We start from the raw sequence: 25,189 nt of genomic DNA, 5'->3' as shown, positions 1-25,189 counted from the left end.
GAGGATCCATAACTTCATAGAATTGGATATTTTTCTCCCATGGCAAAAAAGGGCAACCCTTCCAGGCCTGCTCATCTACATAACTCATGTTCTCCTACCCCAAGAGGACCCCCCTACATAGCATGGGACATTGCATGGATTCTAATGGGAGTACCAGGGTGGTCCACTGATTTTTACTCTCATTGATGACAGATTTCTATGTGCTCTAAAATACAAGAATAGATTTGCATTCACTTATGTTACAGTTGTCATCCTGGGGTACATTATTTAAAGGGCCTGTCCTAGGCAAAATTGTGAAGGTTAAACTTTGGTCATCTTTTCAACATCCCTTTACTGTCTCTAGGTATAAGCCTTAATCATATTTTTGCTCTCAGTGGTCTTTTTTTTTTTCAATTAACATTTATTTTCTTTCCCTTCTTGTAGCAACCCCCAACCTACCCCCTCAGCAAATTCAGTGGATTACTTTTTTCCCTCACCAGTTTCCCTAGCTAAGGTGTCAACTGGTAATTAAAAGTGTTAGCAGGTATTTCAGTGTGATTCCTTCAAGGAATATTTGCATTTTAAACACAAAAACTCCTTTAAGAGGGAAATAAATTAAGCTATAAAAGTGAAATGAAAGCATTGTTTAAAAAAAAAAAGTAACCTTGTTACGTGTGTAGGAGGAGTATTGAGCCCCTGCCACCTCACCCCTAAAAAGCAGTAGGCATATTTAGAACATTATCCCTTAGGGAAGTTGCCAGTCCCTTAAAATGTTTTCCTACTCTTACTTTTCATGTGCCTGGACTTCACTAAGAAAGAGAGGTACAGTGCCCAAGACTAAGGCTACACTCTTTCCTAGTCAGACCACATCTGGAACATTTTTTTTTTACATTTTAGTGGTAAGCATACTGATGTACTGGAAAATATCAGGCATGCAGCCTGGGTGGTGAAGGGCACTGAGTTTATCTCATATGAAATTGGACTGTATCTCTTTGGTCAAATCAGATGCCACAGAATTGCTCATGAGTTTCTATGTTGAGATCTAGGGGTGCTAGGAACCCCAAAATTCAAGGGCAGAAGACATAGGTCCTGCCACGAATTAATTCAGTTTAAGCCTTTGTTCAGAGACAAGGTTTATTAAAACACCAATTGAGGTGGGCAAGATTTTAAGAATCCTCAAATTTGTGATGCTTATATTGACAACCGGACCAGACTCTTCAAGAAATCTGAGTGATCTAATGGGAGCAAGATGGACACTTATATACAGAAAGACAATGGGAAGATCTAGATGTAATCTAGGAGTGGCCAAGTGCCCCAGGAGAACACCGGAACCTGGGCCATATGGAAGGAGTCTAGATGGAATCAAGGAATGGCTGTCTAGGGCGGGGCCAGGTTCAGACAATGTGGGCTGGGCTAGGTTAGAGGAAACAGAATTTGGAGATTGGGGCAGGGTCAAACCTACTGGGCCAGGACAGTTAAAAGAATTATACTGAAATGAGCCTCAGGGAACACCAGGGCCATGGGAAAGTTCAAGGTGGGGGGAAGAGGGATGGTTTTCAGGGCCCATACCCATCAGCTGCATACTCTTAGCAGGCTTGAGAAAGGTATATAAGCCAAATTTGTGCCCTAGGAAGCAGAAGCTGTTCCCAGCAAGCAGTTGTCCTCAGCAGCTGATAAATTTTCCTTTTCACTTTGGCAGTTCATTTTATTTTGACCTTCAACAAAGCAAAGGACCTGCTGGTGGGTGAGTCCCTACTCCCAAAGAATCCTCCCTACTCTCAAGACTCTGAAGGCACCTAGCCTGAAAAATTCTACAACAATTTCTTAGACAAGTTCTGCTTGGTCCCAGAGGACAAAAATAATAAAAGGCAGAGATTGCAGAAATGCAAATTTCTGAGCTTGACAATAAGGAAAAACTTCTTAATACTTACAACAAAGCCATCCCAAAGTGGAATGGGCTATCAAGGAATTTAGCTGTTTCCTTCATTCCAGAAGTCTTCAAAACAAAGGCTGGATTACCCATGTTAGGAATGTAGAAGAGGGGATTATTTTAGGATTAAACTACATGGCCTCCATGGTCTCTTCCTATTCTATAAAATTTTCTGAAGGTTCCCAGATGTCAATAAAAGGCCTTTCAAAATAAAAATATGGTCAAACCAGCCATCATCACTGAGAATTCAAATTTATTCTCCACTTTGCATATGCAGCTCTGCTGACAAGATACCCCCTAGAATACTGTGCCCCTACCTTGTTGTTATGCTTCTTTGTGTATTGTGTCCTCCCTGTTAGACTGTAAGCTCCTTGAGGGCAGGAACTGTCTTTTTCTTGTGTCCCCAGCATTTAGTATATTGTCTGGCACACAGCAGACAATAATTGTTTATTGGACTGGATTATACGTGTTCCTTGAATTAATTTTGCCTTATTATCACTTAAAATGCCAATTAAAATGCATTTAATTTTTATTTTGTAATCAAAGAAACAGTATTTTATAGTTTACAAAGCATTTTTCTCACAAAAACAATGTGAAGTAGATAGTACAAGTGCTATCTTATTTTCTCCTGTCTTATGAAAGAAAGGCCCAGAGTGGTGAAATGTTTCTCTTAAGATTCAGAGCTAGATCTTTTGATTTCAAGTCTCATGCCTTTTCTACCAAGATGTTATTAAAAACATTCATATAAAGCTAGCTATTTAGTAATAAATATTGAATAATGTGAATTTAAAAATTCAAAAAATTATAATTCCTTTAACTCCTCTTTTATCCAAGAACCTAGATTGTTGTTCAGTTGTTTCAGTTGTGTTCTACTCTTCATGACCTCTTGTGGGGTTTTCTTGGCCAAGATATTGGAGTGGTTTGCCACGTCCTCTTCCAGCTCATTTTACAGATGAGGAAACTGAGGCTAACAGGGTTAAGTGATTTGCCCAGGGTCACACAGCTAAGTGTCTGAGATCAACTTTAAACTCAGGTCTTCTTGACTCTGGGTCCAGCTTCCTAAGCTACCTAGACTGTAACTGGAGCATAATCAGAAGCCTGAAGAATAGAAGAGAAATCACCAATATCTTGTGATCTAAGAACCAGTCAGTCAATAAGCATTTATTAAGTGTCAGGTTGGGGTAGTAGGTGGTGCTATAGTGCACAGAACACTAGGCCTAGAGTCAGGAAGACTCATCTCCCTCAGTTCAAATCTGGCTTCAGACACTTACCAGCTGTGTCACCCTGGGTAACATTTAACCCTGTTTGACTGTTTCCTCATCTGTAAAATGAACTGGAGAAAGAAATGGCAAACTACACCAGTTTCTTTACCAAGAAAACCTCAAATGGAGTCATGAAGAGTGAGACACAACTGAAAACGAATGAACAACAACAAATGTGCCAGGCACTGTGCTAAGCACTAGGGATTCGAAGAAAGGCAAAAAATACAATCTCTGTGCCCTTGAGGAACTTACAGTCTAATGAAGTTCACAACCACTAGGAACTGTAACTACTCTGATAAAAGAGAATTACCCTACCTCCTCATCCTGACAAGAGAAAGCACAGATATCTCACAATAACCAAAAAGCATGTAATGTATTCAGAAAAGGCCAGAGTTCTAGTGGGGTGTAACCTAGGGAGAAATGAGTTCCTGGAGAATATCTTTGGGCTGCTGCTATCCATGCAAAAGTCACATGGGGCCAATGCAGAAGAGACTTTTCTTCTCAAGGAAAGAAAATGATGATGGTGATACTTGCCCTCTCCTGTCTCTCTCTCTCTCTTCCAGGAAGAATGAGTGTACATTCCAAAGCCTATCTATGTTTCCTGAAAGTCTGTATTATGATATAGCTTTTAATTAGTTTCTTCTTGTCAGTCATAAGATAAAATTATGGTTAACCAAAGAATTAGTCATCTTCATGTATTTCAGTTATTCGAGGGTAGTCAGAAGGGCTTAGGAAATTTCTTTTCAACACTGCTGGGATTTCTTTGGTAGCTTAACAAACTAAAGAGATTTTATTTACTGATAAGTATCCATATAACTATGTAAGTAGGGAAGATGAATCCATATGAATCTAGCTCATCATGGATTCCCCTGGGCAGCACTGAGCTAAAAGGAGCTTTTTCCATGTCTCTCAGAGACAGTTGCCCTCCTGCCAGTCTTTCTAGTTGTTTTCTCCTCAGGCAGATTCAAAGAACCCCATTCTTCTTACTAGGAGCAGAGTTTAAGGCACTAAGGGAAAGGTCACCTGTACATCCAACCTTCTTCTCTCTCCTGAGTTCCAGTCCTTTATCTTCCGCTGCCTGCTACATTCTTCCTCATGAAAATCCTATAGGAATCTCAGATGTATCATGTTTAAAACAGAATACATTATCTTTTCTCCTAACCTCCCTCTAACTTCTGGAAGGCCTGGGTTCAAATTCTGTTGCACTTACAGTATGACCATGGGCCAAGTCACTTAATATCTCTATGCCTGTTTCCCAGTCAGTAAAACAAGGGTTTTTAATGACCTTCAAGTTCCCTTCCAGATCTGACCAATGTATACCAATTTATATCAGATTTTCTGAAGGTGTGTGCAGAAGATGCAAGCAAGAGCAGAAAACAGAGAGTGAATACAAAACTGGCACAGTTTGAGGGAAACTAAATGTCAAAATAAGGTATGAGCTGGTTAAAAAAAAAAAAAAGCAAAGACAACAATCCAGCCCAGTGGTAGCTGAGGCAAGGCTCATCCAGCAGCAAAATGGTCCTTTGGATGTGAAATTGCTGGGACCAGTTTCACGTTGGAACTGTGTTAAGTCTGGGCCTACACTCTCCAGGACCACGGATTAAATTTAATAGGCAGAGGTGTAAAAGTCTCATTCTTGGGTTTAAGGAATCAATTTCACAATGACAAGATGGGCAAAGAAAGCATAGTGGCAAATTTTTGTCAGAAAAAGATCAGGGGGTTTCAGGTGACTACAAGTTCAATGAGTTAACTGGCTGATGTAGCAATCAAAAAAGCTAATATTTTGGGCTGTATTTGAGAGGCATAACTTCCAGAGAGGGAGAATTAAGATTTACTGCACATTCACCTGGTCAGAACACATTTGAAGTATTCTGTTCAGTTCTGGGCACCACAGTTTAGGAAGGACAGTGATAAAGTATTGAGCAGAATCTTTTAGTGACTGGTTTAGAGCTGGGGCTATTGAGTCTACAGAAAAGAATTCATCAGGGAGATATTACAGTAGAAGCAGAGGGGTGGAAGGTGCAAAGTGGGAAATGTAAGCATGGTTGTCAAAAAAAACTTCCTTTACAGAAAAGCTATCAAAAAGTAGACTGAGCTACCTCAGGAAGCAAATAGTATCTTCTACGGCAGGTCCTTGAACGAAATCTGCATGCAGTAGAGTGATTTCTTTAGGGGTATGTGTTAGATTTGGTGGTACCGAGGTCTTCCTTTTCAACTCAAATTCTGTGACTTTGTGAGCCACATCTTCTGGCTTCTTCTATCCCAGTCCCTAGTATGTTACAGGAAGAAATGGCAAAGATACTTAGAAGAATGATGAATCATAGGTGAAGAAGACTGGATCTGAAATCAGAGGACCTGGCTTCAAATAGTAACTTTGCAGCTTATTAACTGTGTGATCTTGTGCAAATAACCTTCCTGGACTTTATTTTCCTTAACTTAAAATGAGGGAACTATCTAGATGATTTCTAAGGCACTTTGAAGTCAGAATAAGTAGAGCTAATCAAATAAATTCCTAAGATGACTGTGAAGGAGCATCTTTCCCTCTTAAAATTTTGCATATAATTGACTTTTTGTTATATCTCCATCCCCATCCCACCCTCATCTTCTCACGCATGCCCCATTCCCATCCCCAATCCAAACGGGGCAAACTCAAGGGCAGATTTTCATTTTCACCTTTGTGTCCCTAGCACTTGGCACAGTGACTTGTATATAGCAGATGCTAAATGAATGTGGAACTGAATTTGAAGAATCCACTAAACTAGGTGTTACACTAGATAAAGCACCAGACTTGGGAGTCAGGAAGACCTGACAAGACAAATCCACCTTTAGACACATACTAGCTATGTGATTCTAGGCAAATCACTTAACCTCTGTCTGCCTCACTTTCAGCAGTAAAATGAAGGTAATAATGCCACCTACCTCACAGGCTTGTTGTGAAGATCAAATGAACTACTTGTAAAGCACTTAGCACAGTTCTTGTCACATAGTAGGCACTTAATAAATGCTTATTCCCTTTCCCTTGCTTTCCCCAATTTTAAAGTAGAATCCTTTATATCTCCTGAGAAAGATTACAAAAGAATGAAAAAGGTAGCATCATTTACTCCCTAAAAAATAACCAAAATATCAGCTAGTCACCAACCTATATGCTTTTTTCATCTACATCAATTCTTTTAAGAATGATGTATGTAGACACCCTGAGACTGCCTTGACAGAAACTGGTGTATATGAACAAATAGGGTTTCACTATCACATCTTTATGATTTCATAGACTGAAAATCACAGAGCAAAAACAAGATTCCACTGATATTTATAATTTATACATCTGAATTTGTAGACCAAAATACAACCCCAAGGTTCTCCTCAAATTAGATGTCACTTGTTATTCAACCATGTCCAACCATGTTCATGACCCCATTTGGGGTTTTCTTGACAAAGATATCAGAGTAGTTTGCCATTTCCTTCTCCAGTTCATTTTACAGGTGAGGAAACTGAGGCAAACAGGGTTAAGTGACTTGCCTAGGGTTACATAGCTAGTGTCTGAGGAGATATTTGAGCTCAGGTCTTCCTGACTCTAGGCCCAGTGCTCTATCCTTGTACCACTTAGCTACTCCAGGGTGTCACTTACATGTACAAATTTTTACAAGGTTCTAGGATCCAATGAATACTGACATTGTGAGATATAAAACAAAAGGAAAGCTTTAAGGTGTCTGCTAGTAATATTAAAGCATTCCTGTTTAAAATCTAAATAATTACCTACTGAGGGCAGCCAAGGTTTTCTAAATATTTCTAATTAGTATACCATAAACACTTTCTAGTAAAGTCCATAGGAATTTGCTTGCTTTTCCAGTGTGGATGGTTAGACTGAAGTAGATCAAAAGTTAAATCCATTGACCCAGTTTTGTACATACACATAAACATGTACACACATACATAAACCTCTTTATGTGTATATGTATGTATAGATATGTATAGATCACATACATATCTATATATGTGATCAAAACTTTGTGTGTGTGTGTGTGTGTGTGTGTGTGTGTGTGTGTGTGTATCTTGTCAAGTTGGGTTCAGACTTGAACAGAAGCAGATTTGGTTGGACAACATTTTTGGAAATTGTTTAAAGGAGACAGAAAGATGAAAACAATAATCCCCAACTGCAGCAGTCTTAGAGAAAGTCATCTCTAACACCAGCATTCTTCTGGTGATATAACTACAAATCAATGGGAAAATGTATGCTAGGCAAAAATACGCTGAATATTAAAATGATGTGGGTGGGGGAAATGGCATAAAATACAATATCCTAGATAAATTATGACTACAAGTGGCAAGTGGATCAATTATATTGCAAAAAGAAATGGTAACAGATAGTACCATTTTGGATGACCTTTAACATTTGCTGGTATCCTTGAGATATTAAGTGGATCTTCTGTGGAAGATTTATGGAAAAATAAAGAATAAAACAGAATAAGACATAGACAGACTGACCTCTGTGAAAGGAACCAGATTTCTAATATTATAGCCAATTCATCCTTAGACTGATTATCCCATTGAGGTTCATCAGTACAGTATTAAATCTTAATTCTTTATTATCATTCTCTGTTAATGGTGTCTGTACTTATTCCACAATGCAGACTATAGCTCAGGAAGAACTGGGAAAGACACTTGAAATTAAAATACCTTTCCCCACCCTAAAGGTGGGACCTAAGAAAAATGAACTGGGTTCAGATTTGAACTTCCTAACATTTTCTATGGACAAGTCACAATCTCTCTAGGCAACAGTTACCCCATTTATAAAATGCTGGTATTGGACTAGATTACTGCCGAGATATGCCTATTGTCTATGTATCAAGTGGTAAATAAGGAGACTCCATAAAGACAAAAGAGTAAAGCTGAATAGACTTAGACTCTGAGTTAAGTCCTTCCTCAAAGGATGAATTTTATTGCAAGTGTTATAAATATCTAAAACATCACCCATAACTATTCTGATACAAGTACAAAATGCAATGGAAATGAATTATTTTTTATATATCATCTAGCATCTCAGTTGGAAGAGGGAGAGTCTACTATGCAATGGGCTACCACTCAGTGGGCAAAAATCATCTGGCTACTTTTTTAGCATTTCCAGGGCATCCTAAGTAGTGCTTTTATTTTTTCTGGGTGAGTGGTAGTGATTATAACCTGCTTTAGGGGGAAGGAAACATGTTCTGTCAAACCATCCCAGTGGCTCCCCCATTACTTACACTTTAAGTCATGGTTATATACAATTTAGGATTATCCTGGATATTGCTCCCTGCCATTAGCACAATAATCAAACACTGAGTGTAATTAGATTAATAAGAATATTTAGCTTACTTTTAAGATCAATGGAAAAACACAATAAATAATCTTGACTTGATTGAAAGAAAGCACATTATCTAGAATGCTTAAATTCTGCCAACTAACAAGAATTAGAAAGAGATGATGAGGCAAAAACAAGATACTGAAGATGTAGGAAACAATTACAAAGCATAAACATAAAAAAAGATTAGTTACCAAGATTTTAGCAGTTATTGAAAGGTGAGTCCTCTCAAAATCCAAAGATAAGACTAGTGCCTTCCCTAATAGAATCAAAACTGTTTTTAAGTATTCATGTTACATGAAAAGTCTGCCCCCAAATATGACAGAAGTATAACTAGATAACATGAATAAATATAAGAAAGTTTCCATTAAAAATAAATATACTTCCCCTGTACTAGCAAAAGAGTTTTATACTTAGGAATACTTAGGAAAAACTGAAATTTCAATAGCCCTGTCAAACCCTTTCAATGTTTACCTGTCTTTAATATCTAGTGATACTACACTGTATCAGAGGAATGATTCAAAGCAAAGGAAATCTATGTACAAAATGAGTAAATGAAGACCAGAACCTTTACAAAAAACACAAACACACACAAAGCTGTGCTAGACCAACCTAATCTCTCTTTATTGAGGAGGTCAACAACCTTAGTGACCTGGGGGTGGGGTGGGGGGGTGTTGAATATGAATATGGCTTCATTAAAGCTTTTAACTAAGTACCACAAGTGTTTGATTCTTATGTTAGCTAACCTGAGTATGAAATACAGGCATATAACTTATATAAATCATAAAAGGGAATTGTAGATGATATCAGTAAGGTACCTAGGGATTTTTTCTGAGGTCTGTTTATCAATTTAATATTTAACAATGCTGCACCCATAGCTGAGCATATAACCAACCTAGGAAATATCTTTTATACCTTTAGTGATCTGAATATTTCACATGGTGGATGAAATGACAAATGGATGCAAAGAAAATTATATACTCTGATAGTTAGAGAAATGGAATGTACTATAACTGGGAGACCATATTAACAGCATTAAAAAATGAAAATATTTATTTGCCACAAAATGTAGTCCACAGGATCTCAAACTGTGTCACTCAGAAGGTGTTTTTGTCATTATTACCACCCCCAGCAAGATAAGGGGAATGATCAAGGTACAAGGCTGTGGCAGGGCCACAGAGGAAGTTCTGTACCCCTTGAATCTTTGCATTTCACCTCCATAGGGATGTATGCATTTAACAGAATGATTAAATTATCAAAATACAGAGAGGTTTAACTATAGCATATACAGGAAGATATCTTAAAAAACAACCATTATGGGCTGCTTTTAGGTGTGCCTTCCTTGCCTTCCTATAAGTTGAAAAGTTTTAAGGCTCATAAATTTTGGAGAATCTAAAGGCATTTTATTGCAGTGTAAATAATCTTAAGACTTAAAGACCTAAGAACTAAGTAGCCATTTCTAACTGGAAAAAAAAATCAAATCTTGCTAAATATATCAACTCCTCCTCCCCAATAATTAAAAGGAAAACATGTTTTAACTTTATTCCTTCTTCTCTTCCCATCTTGGTGGGTTAATTTTTTTTCTCCGAAAAAGTTGCCAAAATACTTGGTTTACTTTGGAGCAGGAGATGGGGAAAATTTTTGGAAGGGTGGAGAAAAAAATGATTTAGCTGTATATATAGGTATTGACAATATCATAATTTACCACCACCTCTGTTTTCCCTGTTTCACTAAACGTTTTGTCTTAAGGTACTAATTTCTCCTAAAGTTCCAGTCTTTCCCAAACCTATGCTCCCTGCTGTGTAGCTATTAATCTAACTAGCAGAACTGAAACCACTTTTGCAGTCCACTGTCATGCATAGTGCCATATCTCTTTCCTAGGAAGGTCAGCAGTTGTAAAGGTTATCTTGATATACATGAAGGTGGGAATTGCGGCCACTGGAACTGGGAGCACTAGTCACAAATAAGACCTGGATAAAAGGACAGAAGATCTGTCTTCAACAAATGTAATACTTAAACATCCAAAGCCAAGTAAAGAGCTATGGAAACAATCTGCAACAAAGTATGAGTGGAAATCTATTACAGTTTTCACTTAAATTTAACAAGTTGGACATTGATTTTTAATGGTGGCAGTTCCAAATGCTATTTGTTATGACACAGTTGTTATTTTGGCAAAGAGCCCACCCTTCTGAGTTCAGCTTTATCTCTAACTGAAAATAGATTACTGTTCTAGGTATGTGGGGCCCAAGCTATTTTTCCAAATCAGCTACTACCTAGAGCTTTCCTTTGCCAAGTCAGTTATCTGAGTCACTTGCCTTCCAGGAGTGGCAAACAAGCCCCTGAAATGGAAGAGGTACCACACCAGAAGAAGTAAAAGTGACCATTCCTGGATCTAGAAGTTTAATTATTGTTTTAATATTTTCCCACCATTTACTATATTTTCCCCCTACACTCCAGAAAAATATAAAAGGGGATTTTAATTGCACCTTACAATAAAAATTAAAGTAACTGGATATTCTTACTCACAAAGGACTTAGTGCTCTACAAATTACTATCAGAAATTTTCTCTACTGCAGATTGTAAGTAATTCTGTGCACCAACAAGATATGTGGGCATGCCACATGACTTGCTCAGTTATAGCAGTATGACACTGGTTTAGATCTTGTTCTTCCCAATCTTCCACATTAAGATTCTATTAATTTTCTTAATGCTGAATTTAAATATGAAAAAGTATGTTCCAGATAGCAGTGCCTAAACATCTCAAAATTCTCACCTTACTCAGCCACTTTAAAAAAATTGTGCAAAGTATGGTACACACATACATATATGTTCTTATAACTGAATCTTATAACTGAAACAAAAAAAAGCTTCTCCAGAGTGGGAAATTTAAATATTCACTAGATTTGAATGAGTACATTTCCATTCCATTACCACTTCTAAATGGATATATACCAGCAATAAAAACATTATAGATCAATGAAATGATTTAACTGAATTTTCAATAAGTCTTTTTTGCAGACCCAACAATAAAACAAATCTGTTATTATGAACCTTTATTAAGTGGCTCACATTTCAGTAAAAATCACTAAAAAGATTTTTTTAAAAAAGCTATTTACACTACAGTGCTGACACATTAAAATGGGGGGGGGAGAACTGGTATAAATAAGCTCTATGGAAAAGCCTTGAATTGTCAAAAAGAATTCTGGCTCATCTTACAAAAAAAAAAAAATATAATATATATATATATATATATATATATGTGTGTGTGTGTGTGTGTGTGTTAATGTCAGCTCTACTCTAAAACCTACAACTCAAATGATTTTAAAGATTTCTTTATGTTAAACCTGCAGTGTTTACAGTGCATCTGGCCCTAAGTGCTTTGATACTTCACAGTTATGGACAGGCACTGAGGAATGTTACAAAGCTACATCGACTATTTTCTGTTACAGATATGAAAGCAAGGCATTGGCTTGCTTTCAGAATTTTGTGAATCTTTACATTATTATGTCATTAAGTTTAAAAAAGAATTTAAAACTGTATGTACAAATTTAGCACAAAATGTCATCATCTTTTCTATCCAAACTTGGATGTGCTGAACTATGCTGCCTTGTGTCATCTAAACTTACATGACTTCCAGGGCACAATTTTTCTTTTAAATTTTTGCTACTATTTTCAAATTTAGAGTCCATACCAATTTTAAATTCTGTAAATTCAACATGATCCAACTTTGTTTTAATATTCTGACTGTCCAAATTATTAGGCGCTGTAGTTTTTTCAAGAATGTTAACTTTTACAGTTTCCTCTTTAATTCTTACAGATGAAAAAGGTTCATGTTTAATCTGTTGAAATTCATACTTAGTAGGCAGTTTGTCTGAAAAATTGGAATCCGAGGTGGTTTTGCTTACAGTACAAATTATGCTGTCAGTATGAAGTCCAAGAACTGACGACACATGATCTGTTGAAGTGCCTACTTCCAAAGTATCTGCACTCTGAGAGGCATCACCCTCGGAATGATACAGCTTGAGCCGAATATGCCATGCTAAACTGCATACAGCTGAAACAGTCTTGAACTGATGTACAACATTCCTTGGAATGAAGTAGATATCATTATCATATAACTGAATTCTGGCATAGCGAATGCCTTCTCTTCGAAGTTGATTAAGTTTTGCATCATCAACCCACTGGACACACTAGAGAAAAGGAAAAAGGGAACAAAATAAGAAACCTGTTCCATGAAGAAACTAGCCTGAGAAGAGTAGAATGATATACAACACACCTGAGACAGTGGAGGTTCATGCAAATCTAACTGCATTCGTTGAACTACCTCTAAGAAATCTTCAGCATGAAAACAAATTACATCTTTGGTAATACGAGGCTGATCGGGCCTAGAAAAGAAAATTAGAGTTAAGAATTCCCACCATCATTTCTGTTCACTCCTCATCTCTCCTCCCCCTACCCCAACTAATTCAGAGCCTTTAGCCAAAATAAAAGCAAATTTGGGCCACAACAAAAATCTTATAAGAAACATGTATGTTATTATAGAATGCATCTTAAAAGATTTCTTTGTAAGAATTAAACAAGGGGAGTCAATGGTCCGTTTCAACTTAACCAGTCTTCCAACTATGACTGACCAGCTACTAAAAATAAATCAAAACAAATACATCGTGTGTGTGTGTGTGTGTGTGTGTGTGTGTGTGTGTGTGTGAGAGAGAGAGAGAGAGAGAGAGAGAGAGAGAGAGAGAGAGAGAGAGAGAGAGAGAGAGAGAGAGAGAAAGAGAGAGAGAGAGAGAGATCCCTGAAGAAATAATGTCACTGCCCTACATATCTTCAGCTTTATGAACAGCAAGACATAAGAAAGAATCGTAGAGGCAGACTAATTCTACATCAAGGTAAAAAATAAAAAATCCCACAACATCTGACTAAGGAAAAGGGAGGTATTTATGTGGGAAGCATATCAGCATAATTACTGCAGTGGAAAAGAACTCATACCTGGCAATATACAATCCCAGTGCCTGCCTAAAGCAAGCTGTTGCACCTGGTCATGGCCAGAAGCCATTGGGCATCCCAAGAGGTAATTAATTCCCTCTCACTCCCTTAACAGGCTCCCACCAGTATCACCTACTCTACAGGACCCTCAAATTCAGGTTCTGTCCTAACCAAAAGCCTAATGCAACAGTAAAATTCTCATGCCATCAATTCATACAGTAAAACCTGACTAACTAGGACAAGAAATTTGGAGAAATTTCCAAAGGGAGTAACTGCACAGTATGCAAAAGTTTGTAATCAAATTAATATGTAAACAATTTAATAATAACAATGTTTATACTATTTAAGAGGGAAAAGTATCCTTAAGTACCCAAACCAATGTTTATGAAAAAAATCACTGAATTGATAACATATTTATTAAAGCAAAACTACTATCTAACACAGGTTGTATCTCATCCCAGCTTCTAGTATATTTGAAAGTAATAAAACTTCATTTATAATTCAGACCAACACACTCTAGCCTTTCTTCCCAATCATTATAAATTAGAAAGGCTTCACAGTATGTAGGTTCTAGGTACTTTAAGTGTTAACTCCTAACTAGTATACAATATAAGCAGTGACAGTATTTTCCAAACTAAAAAGTAGATAATCTGAAAAGGATATTCTTTTTGCAAAACTTAAAGAAAAATCCACCTTCTTTTCTTGAAATTCATACTAACCTGGAAATCCAGGATGTATGCTCACTACAAATGCATGTTGCTGCTATTCAGTTATTTTTCAGTTGCGTCTGATCCTTCATGATGCCCTTTGGGGTTTTCTTGGAAAAGATAGTGGAGGGGTTTGCCATTTCCTTCAGCTCATTTTACAGATGAGGAACTAAGGCAACAGGGTTAAATGACTTGCCCAGGGTCATACAGTTAGTGTCTTGAGACCAAATCTGAACTAAAAAAAATGAATCTTTTTGATTCCAAGGCCAGTGTTCTATCCACTGTGCACCACCTAGGTGCCCCCTCAGAGGCAAATTGCTAATTTACCCTAAGTTATTACTAAAAAATTCATTTGTCAGCTGGTTGCTTCAAATTCCAAAATTCTTTATGGGGAGGAAGAAGGGTGTATTTTTTTTTGTTAATAAAGAAAAATAATTAACGGTATTTCATGTTAGGAAAATGTAAATAGAATATAATGAATAATTATAATGAAAAGGGATAAAGGGGAGAGGGACCAACCCAAGAACATTTTAATCAGGCCATACTTTGAAAATAATTTCTTGAGATGATTATAACTGATCCTTCTGTATTCCTCAAAAGGTGAATATACTCAAATTTAACAAGTACTTATTAAGCATTACAGTGTGGAGGGCTCTCATTATGCTAAGTTTGGAGGAATACAAAATTTAGATAAGAATGCGCCTGGGTGTACTGCCCTTACAGCTTTAATCACAGGTATAATATATGCTTGTGCCTAACTAAGAATAAGCATTAGGGGACTCAAGTTGTATAGCAAATTCACTACTTACCTCATTCTCTAATTTCCTGCAGGTATTACTAAAAGTTCATGTGTCAGTGGTTGCTTCAACATTCAAATTCATTTTTGCAAAGCAAAAATATAAATAAATGGTTCTTAGGTTCACAGCAGATACCATGCTCCAAGTCCTGATACATGTGACTCTGAGTAAGTCACTTAATCTCTTAATGCCTCAAATAACTAATACTACAGATTTTAACATTTTATTATGAACTTAAACACAATGTGAGCATTTCTATATACTACATAAAAAAGAAGGGAATTGTACAATGTAGAACTTTCTTTTTAACTACATAATAAATTAAGCGTGCTATTTTCAAAGTTGTCTTATTTGTCTATTTCTTATTAACTGTCCTTTTGTTCTCTTTTATGCTTTTAGAAAAATACATCAAATGCCCTCTGGTTCAACTTTTACTTTATTTTTAAAATTCTAGTAACCATATCACCAGGCTAGATCTTAGGAAGGAAGCAATCTAAGTAAACAATTTCACCTTACAGAATAAATATAGTCCTTTAAGTTTCCTAGAAGTAATCTATATTTTTTTTAAAAAAGATGTTTATTAATTCAAATCTCTGTTACAATTTTGTAACAATGTGATAAAGCCATTTGCAACACAGCTAATCAGTCCTGCCTGAAACTATCTGAAAGAAGTAAAGCAGGATTTAGAACTAGAAGTGACCTTACCTTAGAGATCATCTCTCTCATAAACTTCTTGTTTTACAGATGAAGAAACCAAAGCCAAAAGATCGGAAGTGAACTGCTCAGTAAGTAGCAGAATGGGAATCTAAACTAATATTTTATCATGCTACTTTTCAGTTTCCTCACAGGTCTCAATACACAGGTTTTCTAAAATTCAGTTCAGCCACCTAAAAGTTATTGCTATGCACAGAGAATAGAAAAGCCAAAAACAATAAGGAGCTTACACATTACCAGAAAGATACAATATATTTGCAGATATTTATAGTATAAGGTAATTTCGGAAGTAAGAGATGACTTTCAGCTGCTAGGTGGAGTAAATGGAGGGAGGTGGAGACTGGTAACAGAGAAAGCTTCATGCAGCCCTGAAAGAAGGATTAGGATAAGTAAAGATGACAAAAGAATATAATCCCAGCCATGGGGATACCATGGGGATAATTTATAAAATTCTCAGAGGGGGAAGACAACGTAAAGTTCCAGTTACAGCTTGACAGTTAAATCTGGATAGAATGTAAAGGAGAAACATAGGTTAGAGGCACCTGATGGAAGGCCTTAAACAAATAGCCGAGTTTCTATCTTTTCTTAAAAGGAGCCCCTGTAGGTTTCTGAGAAATGGAGTGATGTGGTCAGATCTAAGCCCTGCTAAGATTTTGGCAGATGAGAACTAGGGGGAAGAGTATAGGTGAGTGAAGAGAGGCAATGGCCCTATGAAGAGAGAAACAGAAAAATATAGATATGAGAAATGCTGTAAAGACAGAATCAAGGGGAGTTAGGGGAAGGCTGGAAGATGATAGAGAGAGAAATGTCAGGTGATGAACAAGAGCAACTGGTTGAAGAGTGGTACCCTCAACAAAAATAAGGAAGTTTGAAAGAAGCAAGAGTTTAGAGGGAAAGATGAGTTTTGTTTTAAGCATGGTAAACTTCAGGTGCCTGTGATACATCCCGGTGGAGAAGATCATCAGGCACTTTGAGATACAAAATGGAAATCAGAAAAAAGATTGTAACTATAGACAGGAAGACCAATTAGGAAGCAATTAGAGTAGCATAGGTGAAAGGTGATGATTTCGCAATCATTTCAGGAGGGATGCAGCTACTAAGGAAAAGAAAAACTTCAAGGTTTGTTCTCCTCACCCGAGCTTCTACCTCCATTTTCTTCCCCACTCCAAATACCCAAAGGTATTTCATGACAAGGGGCGATACGGAGGTCAAAGTGAAAATGGTAATTTTTAAGTTTAGCATATATTATGTTAATTCCTACTGGTATGCATAGACAGCACCTATTAGAGCTAAAAGATCTCTACCTATGTACTATTATATGGCTATTGGAACAATACCTCTATAAAATGGATACTAAAGATGTTTAAAAATAGTTTGAAGCAGAACAATCAGCTCAATTAAAAAGGCTTCACACCAAGATTACATTTACAGGATTACAAAACGATAATCTATTCTTTGAACTATATTCCAACCCTCCCATCAAGTCAGTTCAGTAACAACAAAAGTGAATGAAAAATCTAGATTTATGATAAAGAAGAAAATACCAAGAGAGTAGAAAAAGCATCTGAAAGCAAAAATCTTAAGTATTCTGCAAAGCCTATGGGACATTTTTTTTTTTGGTGAGGCAATTGGGGTTAAGTGACTTGCCCAGAGTCACACTGTTAGTGAGTGTTATGTGTCTGAGGCTGGATTTGAACTCAGGTCCTCCTGACTACAGGGTGGCACCCTATCCACAATGCCACTAGCTGCCCCAGGACATTTTTTAAAATCCAATTTTGTCCACAAACTTACTTCATTAAAGTACATTCTAATACTGTTGTTACCTAATTAAATTCTTCAATTGTTTTTGAATATCCAATTATATACTGGAAATAATGGGCCATACCAATTGACCAAACAGTCTTCAACAAGTCTCATATTTTTGCAGTTCCTTTCTTCACCTCCAAAATATTTCCACCCATAAGCCCTTCAAACACACATGCATTGTTATATGAAAGCATTCACTTTCCTTACTTGGAAATGTTTTTTCAAGACAAATATCACAGAAACATTAGCAATTTCATTAAAATAATTTTACAGTTAATTCTAGTATGAAAAAGTTTAGTTTCAAATTCTATTATTTTTGTAAGCAGACTACCATATTCTGGCATGATATGTTACACTACAAATAATCAAGTAATAATTGTTTAAATCTCAGTAAATTAAAAAAAAATCTACCTGATCAAACTGGACAGCCAGCATAAATATTAATATAACCATGTTAAATCTACTTTTTAATATTTAATATAGAGAAACATCCTTGGTGTTTGAGGGAAGAGGTAAAAAATGAGAGAAAATAATATTATACTATTAGAAAGGAAATTACTATTCATTAACAAATTGTTTAATTATTTTATTAATTTTTACATTGATTTTATTAACTTTAAAAAACCACAACTTCAGTTGAATATTACAACAAAAACAAAGTGAGTGTGTTAAGATGATTTTACTCCTTCACTCATTCACTACTGTCAAGTCATGATAATGAAGAGCATTCACTGGCCCCCATTAAGAGGTCTGACACTAAACATCACCTCTTGGATGACACTCTTCATCCTCATAAGCTTCTCCATTTGTAATGGTGTCTTCTTTCTTGAGATGAATTAGATTATATGAATAGAAAACAGACTGGATGTTCTCCAATTCAACATAATTAAAAGACATTTTTATTTTTTTGCTTTATTTATATTTTGCTTTCAGGTGGTATGACTTACTGTCTTACTGAGTTTCTGGGACTAAAGTTAAACCACTAAGCTAACCTCTTTTTGGACCTCTTGGAAAGTGTATACATTTTACAAGATGTGTTAACATTTCATATCTACATACATACATATATTTATATAGGCTTCATTTTAAAAGTCTCAACAAGTAGGCCTTTTTGATAAAAATCAAAGTCTTATTTCTTTTTATACTGTCAGACATCTTGCTACCTGAAAATCTCCAAAAACAGCCTTTCGGAATAATTATCTAGTTATCTCCTATCAGAAAGCTAACTTTGTCAGAGCAGATAAGAATTTCAGACAAGACAGCTTCAGAGGTATAAAACAAATGGGTAGAATAGTCTTCATGGCTTCCCTCATCCCACAAAGATTAGAAATGTCCATAAAGGCATGGAAAAGGTACTACTTTATCCATCTGCATAAGTGTTAAGATAGACAAACAGGAAAGAAACTACAACCTCTTTTTTTTGGGCAATTATCAAAGAATAATCATAATGTTTATAACAGAAAATTTGCTGGGAAAAATAAGTGACAGCAGCTAATTCTTCTCAAACAACTATTTCTGACAGGCTAAAAAAGTCTTTCCAATAAAACAAAATCAGTTACTTACCACTCCCCACAGTGCACAGCCTTCAGCACTCCAACAGCAGCTGTGGTCTGTCGCTCAAAGCCTTGTCCTATGTGATCTGCATGGGCTCGTGTCCTGTCTTCAAAAAGCATTTCACGGGGCTCACTAGTTCGAGGTAGGTACTGCAGGTTTTTTATTTCATTGGTAGTTCTGTGTTGTTTTTTTTTTTAAACCAACAAAACACAACATATACACATCCTTGGTGACTTCTTTCATTTTATAGAGAGGGTTCAAAAGAACACACATTTCAAGTATATTTAAAAGGGTTACTTAGCAACAACACAGCAATGATTAATAATCATTTATGTAATGCAGACCTGAAACTTTTAAAAATCACCTATTCTCAAATCCTTCCTCACTGCCTTGTTGCCCCTCTCCACAATTTTTTTAATCATTCTCTAAATTTTTATCTTCTGAGGCTACAAAGGATAGCACAATGTGTAAATCTGTAAGAAGCAGGTAACAGAGAAAAATACTGTTACCTGAATTTCTCTATAGTTTGGATGTTTTCCAGGTTGGGTATATTTACCCCAGAACATATGAGACCAGTCCCCCAATATGCTCATATGCCATGTGAATCTCTGATCGTTTATCTCATGGAGTGTGCAAATGAATGTTTTTATCAACAGGCAAAAACCACTTTAATAAGAAAGAATGTTTTTCATGAGTAATAAACTTGATGGTACTAGTAAATACAAAGGCATGTTCTGAATTATTTTCTGGTGTTGGTAAAGTGAGCTATCAACAAACACTGTACTGTATGATATCTTTTATTTCAATGAACTCATTGCCTAGAAGCTGAATGAAATTTTATTTTTTCTAATCAAACTGGAATAACTTACTGTGATGTTACATGTTACCTTCCATTATTATTAAAGTTGTGTATGTCCTATAAATAAGTTTATCTGAACAAGGACAAAACACAACTTACTAGTTATCTATTAATGAACAGCATTGTGTAGTAGTGCACAGTTTTGGGGGGAAAAGACCAGCAATGGATAGATAGTCTGACCTTTTTATCACCTATAGCCACAGCACCACAGGGTATCAACTTTCTAAATATATTTCACTAGCCTGATCAAAATTCATGTTGACAAAACAGAGAAAGTGTCAAGAAACTATGTGATGGGTTCATTAGATGACACAATTCTAAAGAAATGTGTCATAAATAGAGGATTTTAGACAAGCAGAAATGCTACTATAACAACTATCACAGATGTCCTAATATTAAAAATATTCTATCATACATCTCTGTAAAATGAGAGGTCTGGAGACAAGATGATCTCTGAGGTGGCTTCCAACTCTATATTTATTACCCTATGGAGTTACAGAAATGAAGAAAGTAATGCCCTTACATTAGCCAAACTGCAAATTTCAGAAACTACATTCTCCTACTTTGTATTCTCCCAATACTTGAAGTTTAAACACAATACAGGAAGCTCTCTGACTTTAGAATGCTGAATTTACAATATTCCATCTAAAAATAGCTGGTCTTTGACAGGCAGTACCCTTACATTTCCCTCCAAAGAATAAATTATATCTTAAGTTGCCATGCTTAGCAGTCACTAGAAGATACCTTCCCAGGAAGCAAGAGGTTGTTAGGGTGTGGTGCTAGATGCAGTCAGTTAGCTAGAGATACGCAAATGTTCCCTAAAACACATTTTCCCACAGAAACAATGTTATACAAATAGTTGCTTGATTCCAGAGTAGTCCACAAAAATCTATTTAATGTATTGTTTTTGATCTAAATCTGCAACTCCTTGTATAAGATGCAATTTAGCTAACTAACAGTCTTAGGACAGATACTGAGGCACTGAGTAATATGTAATTTGCCTATCACCACACGATGAATGTCTGACAGATGCAGGACTTGAACCAGGATTTCCTGATTCCAAGGCTAGCTCCTTTCTACCCTAGGCCATGCTGCCTTCTGCATAAACTATTTTTAAATTTTATTTGTTAGACGTGTGATTTCTTCAGTGGAAGGCACTCATGGGGAATAAGGACCTCATTTCTACCAATGTGGATCAGTATCTAATCTATAACTTACATAATCTTGGAGATTTGCCTGAGGCTAATGGGTAAGCAATTTTCTCAGACTCACAGAATCAGTGCATATACAAGGAAGAACTTAAATGCACGTCTTCCTAATTCTGAAGCCAGCTTCCTGTCTATCACATCATGATGCCCCTCCTAATGTGGAATATGGATGAAATAAAAGTATACAATTAGTAGTATTTATAGAGTACTAATTCCCTATATTTATTATATGTCAGATTCATTAGATAAGTCTGGGAACTTGGATTCCACTTACCACTTCTATGTAAAAATGTTTTCAAGGTTCTAAAGAATCAATAGTCCATTCATAAGTTAGGACCTACCTATGTTCTCAGGCTCAGACACTTAGAGTTATCTACTCTAACTGCCCCATTTTTCAAGCGGAAAAAAAAAAAACTAAGGCCAAGAGAGATTTAGTGACTTGCCTAAGGCCATTCTATATGCAAATAACAGAGTCAAAATTTGAACCCAGATCTTGATACCAAATCCACTATATGTACCACACTGCCACTTTTCACATTATCTTTTAAAGTTAAGGGTATCTTCTTGATCTTTTTAAAAATTAAATTAGTACACTTTTATTTTAGCATACATTCCTAAAATAATTTATGTAGTATGGAAATACCATGTGGACAACAAAACTAGGGTCCAACATACCTTTTCCTTTTGAAAGGTGACTTTGGCATGTCAGCCACAGGGATCATTTGTTCTCCTGGACGTACCCACATGATAGGACCATCATCACTATCTTTCCGGCTCTCTAATTTTAGACTAGACAGTGTTCCCCATGGCAGTGTACACTAGAGAGAAATATTTATATTAAAACTGATTTCAAAGTATATTTTCAAATATGCTCTAAATCATAGGATTATAGGACTACCACAAAATGCATACCATCTAGATAGATCGACAATACACATTTTGTGGCAGCTCTATTTTTATATGGATAGATATCTGTATACACATATACACATATACATGCGCACACACACACACACACATACATGCACACTCATGTTTCTGGATATGGTCTGAAAAAGTGGTTTTAGAAATCTGTCAAATAGTTCTTAATAATTTTCCTACCTTCTTTAGGTATTTAGTTTTCAACTAATCCACATATTTATTAAGTACTTACTACACACACACACACCACACACACACACACACACAGGTGTGTGTGTGTGTGTATGTGTGCATATATATGTATGTGTGTGTGTGTGTGTGTATGTATATATATACACACATATTTATTTATTTATTCATTCATTCATTCATTCATTCATTCATTCTCCCCCAGAAATTCTGTGCAGCACTGGGACATAGATATAAGACAAAAACAAAACATTTCCTGCCCTCAAGGAGTTGACATGCAATCTGGGTGAACAGCATGTTCGTCCATAACTAGATACAAAATGCATACAAGGTAAATACAAGGAAATAAATACAATGCAAATGGGGAGGGAGAAATGTCATTAGAAAAGGGGGGGGCAGGATGGGTAAAAAACTTCTCTGGTGGTGCTGATTCTGAGCTTTTAGAGACTTGTAAAGAAACAAGAGATGAGAAAAGACCACATTTTAAGCACTGGGGGACAGCCTGTGCAAAGGCACAGACATGGGAAATGGAACATCCACGTGAAGAACAAAGAGGCCAATTTGGCTGGACCAGAGAGAGCATGAAGAAGAAAAAATGTGTGCAAAAGTAGACTGAGAACAGCTTGTAAAGCACTTTAAATGCAAGAAAAGTTTATATTTCACACGACAGGCAACAGGGAGCCACTGGAGCTTTTTGAGCAGGGAAGTGACATGGTCAGCCATAAGCATTAGAAAAGGCACTATGCCAGGAGTGAAGAGGGAATAGATTGGAGGTAGGGAGACCAAACAGTAGGCTACTGCAATAGTCTGGGTGACAGTTAATAAGGGCCTGAGTGGAAAGACAGAGATAATTGTGAGATATGTTGTGGAAACAGAATCAAGACTTGTCAAACTGATTGAAGATAGAGATGAGGTAGAGTGAGCAGTTGGGGGTGGCTTTGGGTTTATGAATCTGAGTGACTGGAAAAGTAGTGGTACTTTCAAAAAAATCAGTAAAGTTCAGAAGAGGGGCTGATTTGGGGTGGAAGATACTGAATTCTGTCCTGGATATATTGAGCTTAAAGTACCTGAAAGACATTCATTTGGAAGTGTCCGAGAGACAGCTGGCAAAGCAGAAAGATTTCAGGAAAGAGGCTAAGGCTTGATAAAGAAACCTAAGAGTCATCTGAATAGCAATAATTGAAGCCACAAGAGGTAATGGAAATCACTAAGATAAAGTATATATGAATACATGAAGGAGAGAGCTCTCAATAGAGCTTTAGGGTAATCACCACACATATGGTATAAGACATGAGTTATAATCCAACAAAGAAGACTAATAAGGATTGGCCAAACTTTAGGAAAGGAACCAAGAGGGAAGAACATCAGGAAAACCTACAAGGCACAGAATATTCAGGAGGGTGTAGTCAACAGCAATAATAGTGACAAATGCTACAGCAACGGCAAGAAAGATGAGGGTTGAGAAAAGGCCACTGGATTTGACAATTGAGAAATTCCTGTAAACTTTGGAAAGATCAGTTTCAAGTTGACTGATGAGATCCAAAGTCAGATTGCAAGGGGCTAAGAACTGAATGAAAGAAAAAGCAGAGTGAAAGTGAAGAAACAACTTTTTTCAAGAAGTTTGGCTATGAAAGGGAGGAGAAATATAAAAGGACAGCTTAAGAGTTCTAAAGTGTGTGTTTGTCTGTTTTGGGGTGGATGAGTTATGTGTTTATTTTCCCCCAAATTGCATAAGCTATAGCAATAGCAATCAGTAAACATCAGAAAGAAGAATTTCCTGATCATTAGTAGATGCCTGTAAAAATGAAAATATGAGTTTAAAAAAAAAAGTAACACTTAAGATATGCTTCATTCACTGATAATGACAAAAGAAAACCAAATCCAAACTAAAGTCTGCCTTTGCTTGGCTTCCCACTGAGGAAGCCATCTCTTAGATTAGGACAATCAATTGAGGGCTACATAAGTAAAAGAGGCAACTTAAAGTGTCTTTCAAAAAAATTAACTCACCTGATTTTAACAGGAAAAATGAAACCGTTTTATTTAATAAGTAACAAGTATCTAATAACAAATACCTAAAATATGAGCCACATTATACCCAGTTAAGTGAGAGATGAAAAGGGGCCAGGAGTGCAGAGAAGAGGCAAATGAGACTGGAACACAAAAGGAGGAAGGAAAAGGGGATTAGGAGAAGGAAACAGAAGAACAACACAGAGATACCACCTTCACAAGGAGGAAGAGATAAATGAGCACATAAGGATTAAAGAAAAGATGAAAGGAAAACAGAGACAGTGATTTCAGAATAATTCATGTAATTCACAGTAAGTACAACTGAGAGAAATTCATGTTACATAATACTATGGGGTTAACTTAGCCTTTTAGCTTCATAGTGTGTCAATCACTGACTTTTGAAATGCCAATTAAATGACTAGTCACTTAGCACCGATAGTAACTTCCACTTATAATTAAATGACTACAGCAGCCCACAAATTGTAAAAATTATTTCCTGAGATATACAGGCAATGGGCATAGGTACCAACACTTGGTTGGCAGTCAATGAATTTCAGCCCAAGAAGAAACTGAAGCACTCATTAAGCCAACTACTTTCATGCCATAAAGCTGTAAGAAAATGAGGCCTAACTGGAGTTATGTGACCTTGCCCAACCTAATACAGCTAAGCAGTAGTAAAACCAGACCTCAAAGTTCTCCTGATTTCCCTTTCCATCAAATATAACTGCTTCCTCCCCACCCCTCACCCCATCTCCATCTTTATTTTCTCTTAGTCATGATATTTAGAGGGTTGATACAATTGAGAGGAAAACTGATTACTTAATTAAGAACTGATAAATACAATTTACTGATGTACTGCTTAACTTCTCAGTTATAACTTATTAGCTTGTTAGAAATGGAAAGTGGAGAAAATATGTGCTTACTTCTGTGGGCTC

General features: G+C 36.4%; 1 protein-coding gene across 1 annotated transcript in view; it reads right to left on the bottom strand.

Moving 5' to 3' along the window:
* Positions 1-11,544: 11,544 nt before the first annotated feature.
* Positions 11,545-25,189, bottom strand: part of RSBN1L (round spermatid basic protein 1 like) — a 90,431-nt gene continuing 76,786 nt past the window's right edge. Inside the window, 4 exon segments of the mRNA XM_078154532.1 lie at positions 11,545-12,696; positions 12,783-12,891; positions 19,080-19,247; positions 21,813-21,955. Coding sequence (XP_078010658.1) covers positions 12,055-12,696; positions 12,783-12,891; positions 19,080-19,247; positions 21,813-21,955 — 1,062 coding nt within the window. The 3' untranslated portion in view covers positions 11,545-12,054.

This window comes from Phascolarctos cinereus, unplaced genomic scaffold (genome assembly GCF_003287225.1).
Source record: "Phascolarctos cinereus isolate Bilbo 61053 unplaced genomic scaffold, phaCin_HiC Scaffold_1;HRSCAF=81, whole genome shotgun sequence".
NCBI classification, from domain to species: Eukaryota; Metazoa; Chordata; class Mammalia; order Diprotodontia; family Phascolarctidae; genus Phascolarctos; species Phascolarctos cinereus.
Note: the sequence above shows the minus strand (reverse complement) of the source record. Positions and strands in the feature narration are given on the sequence as shown.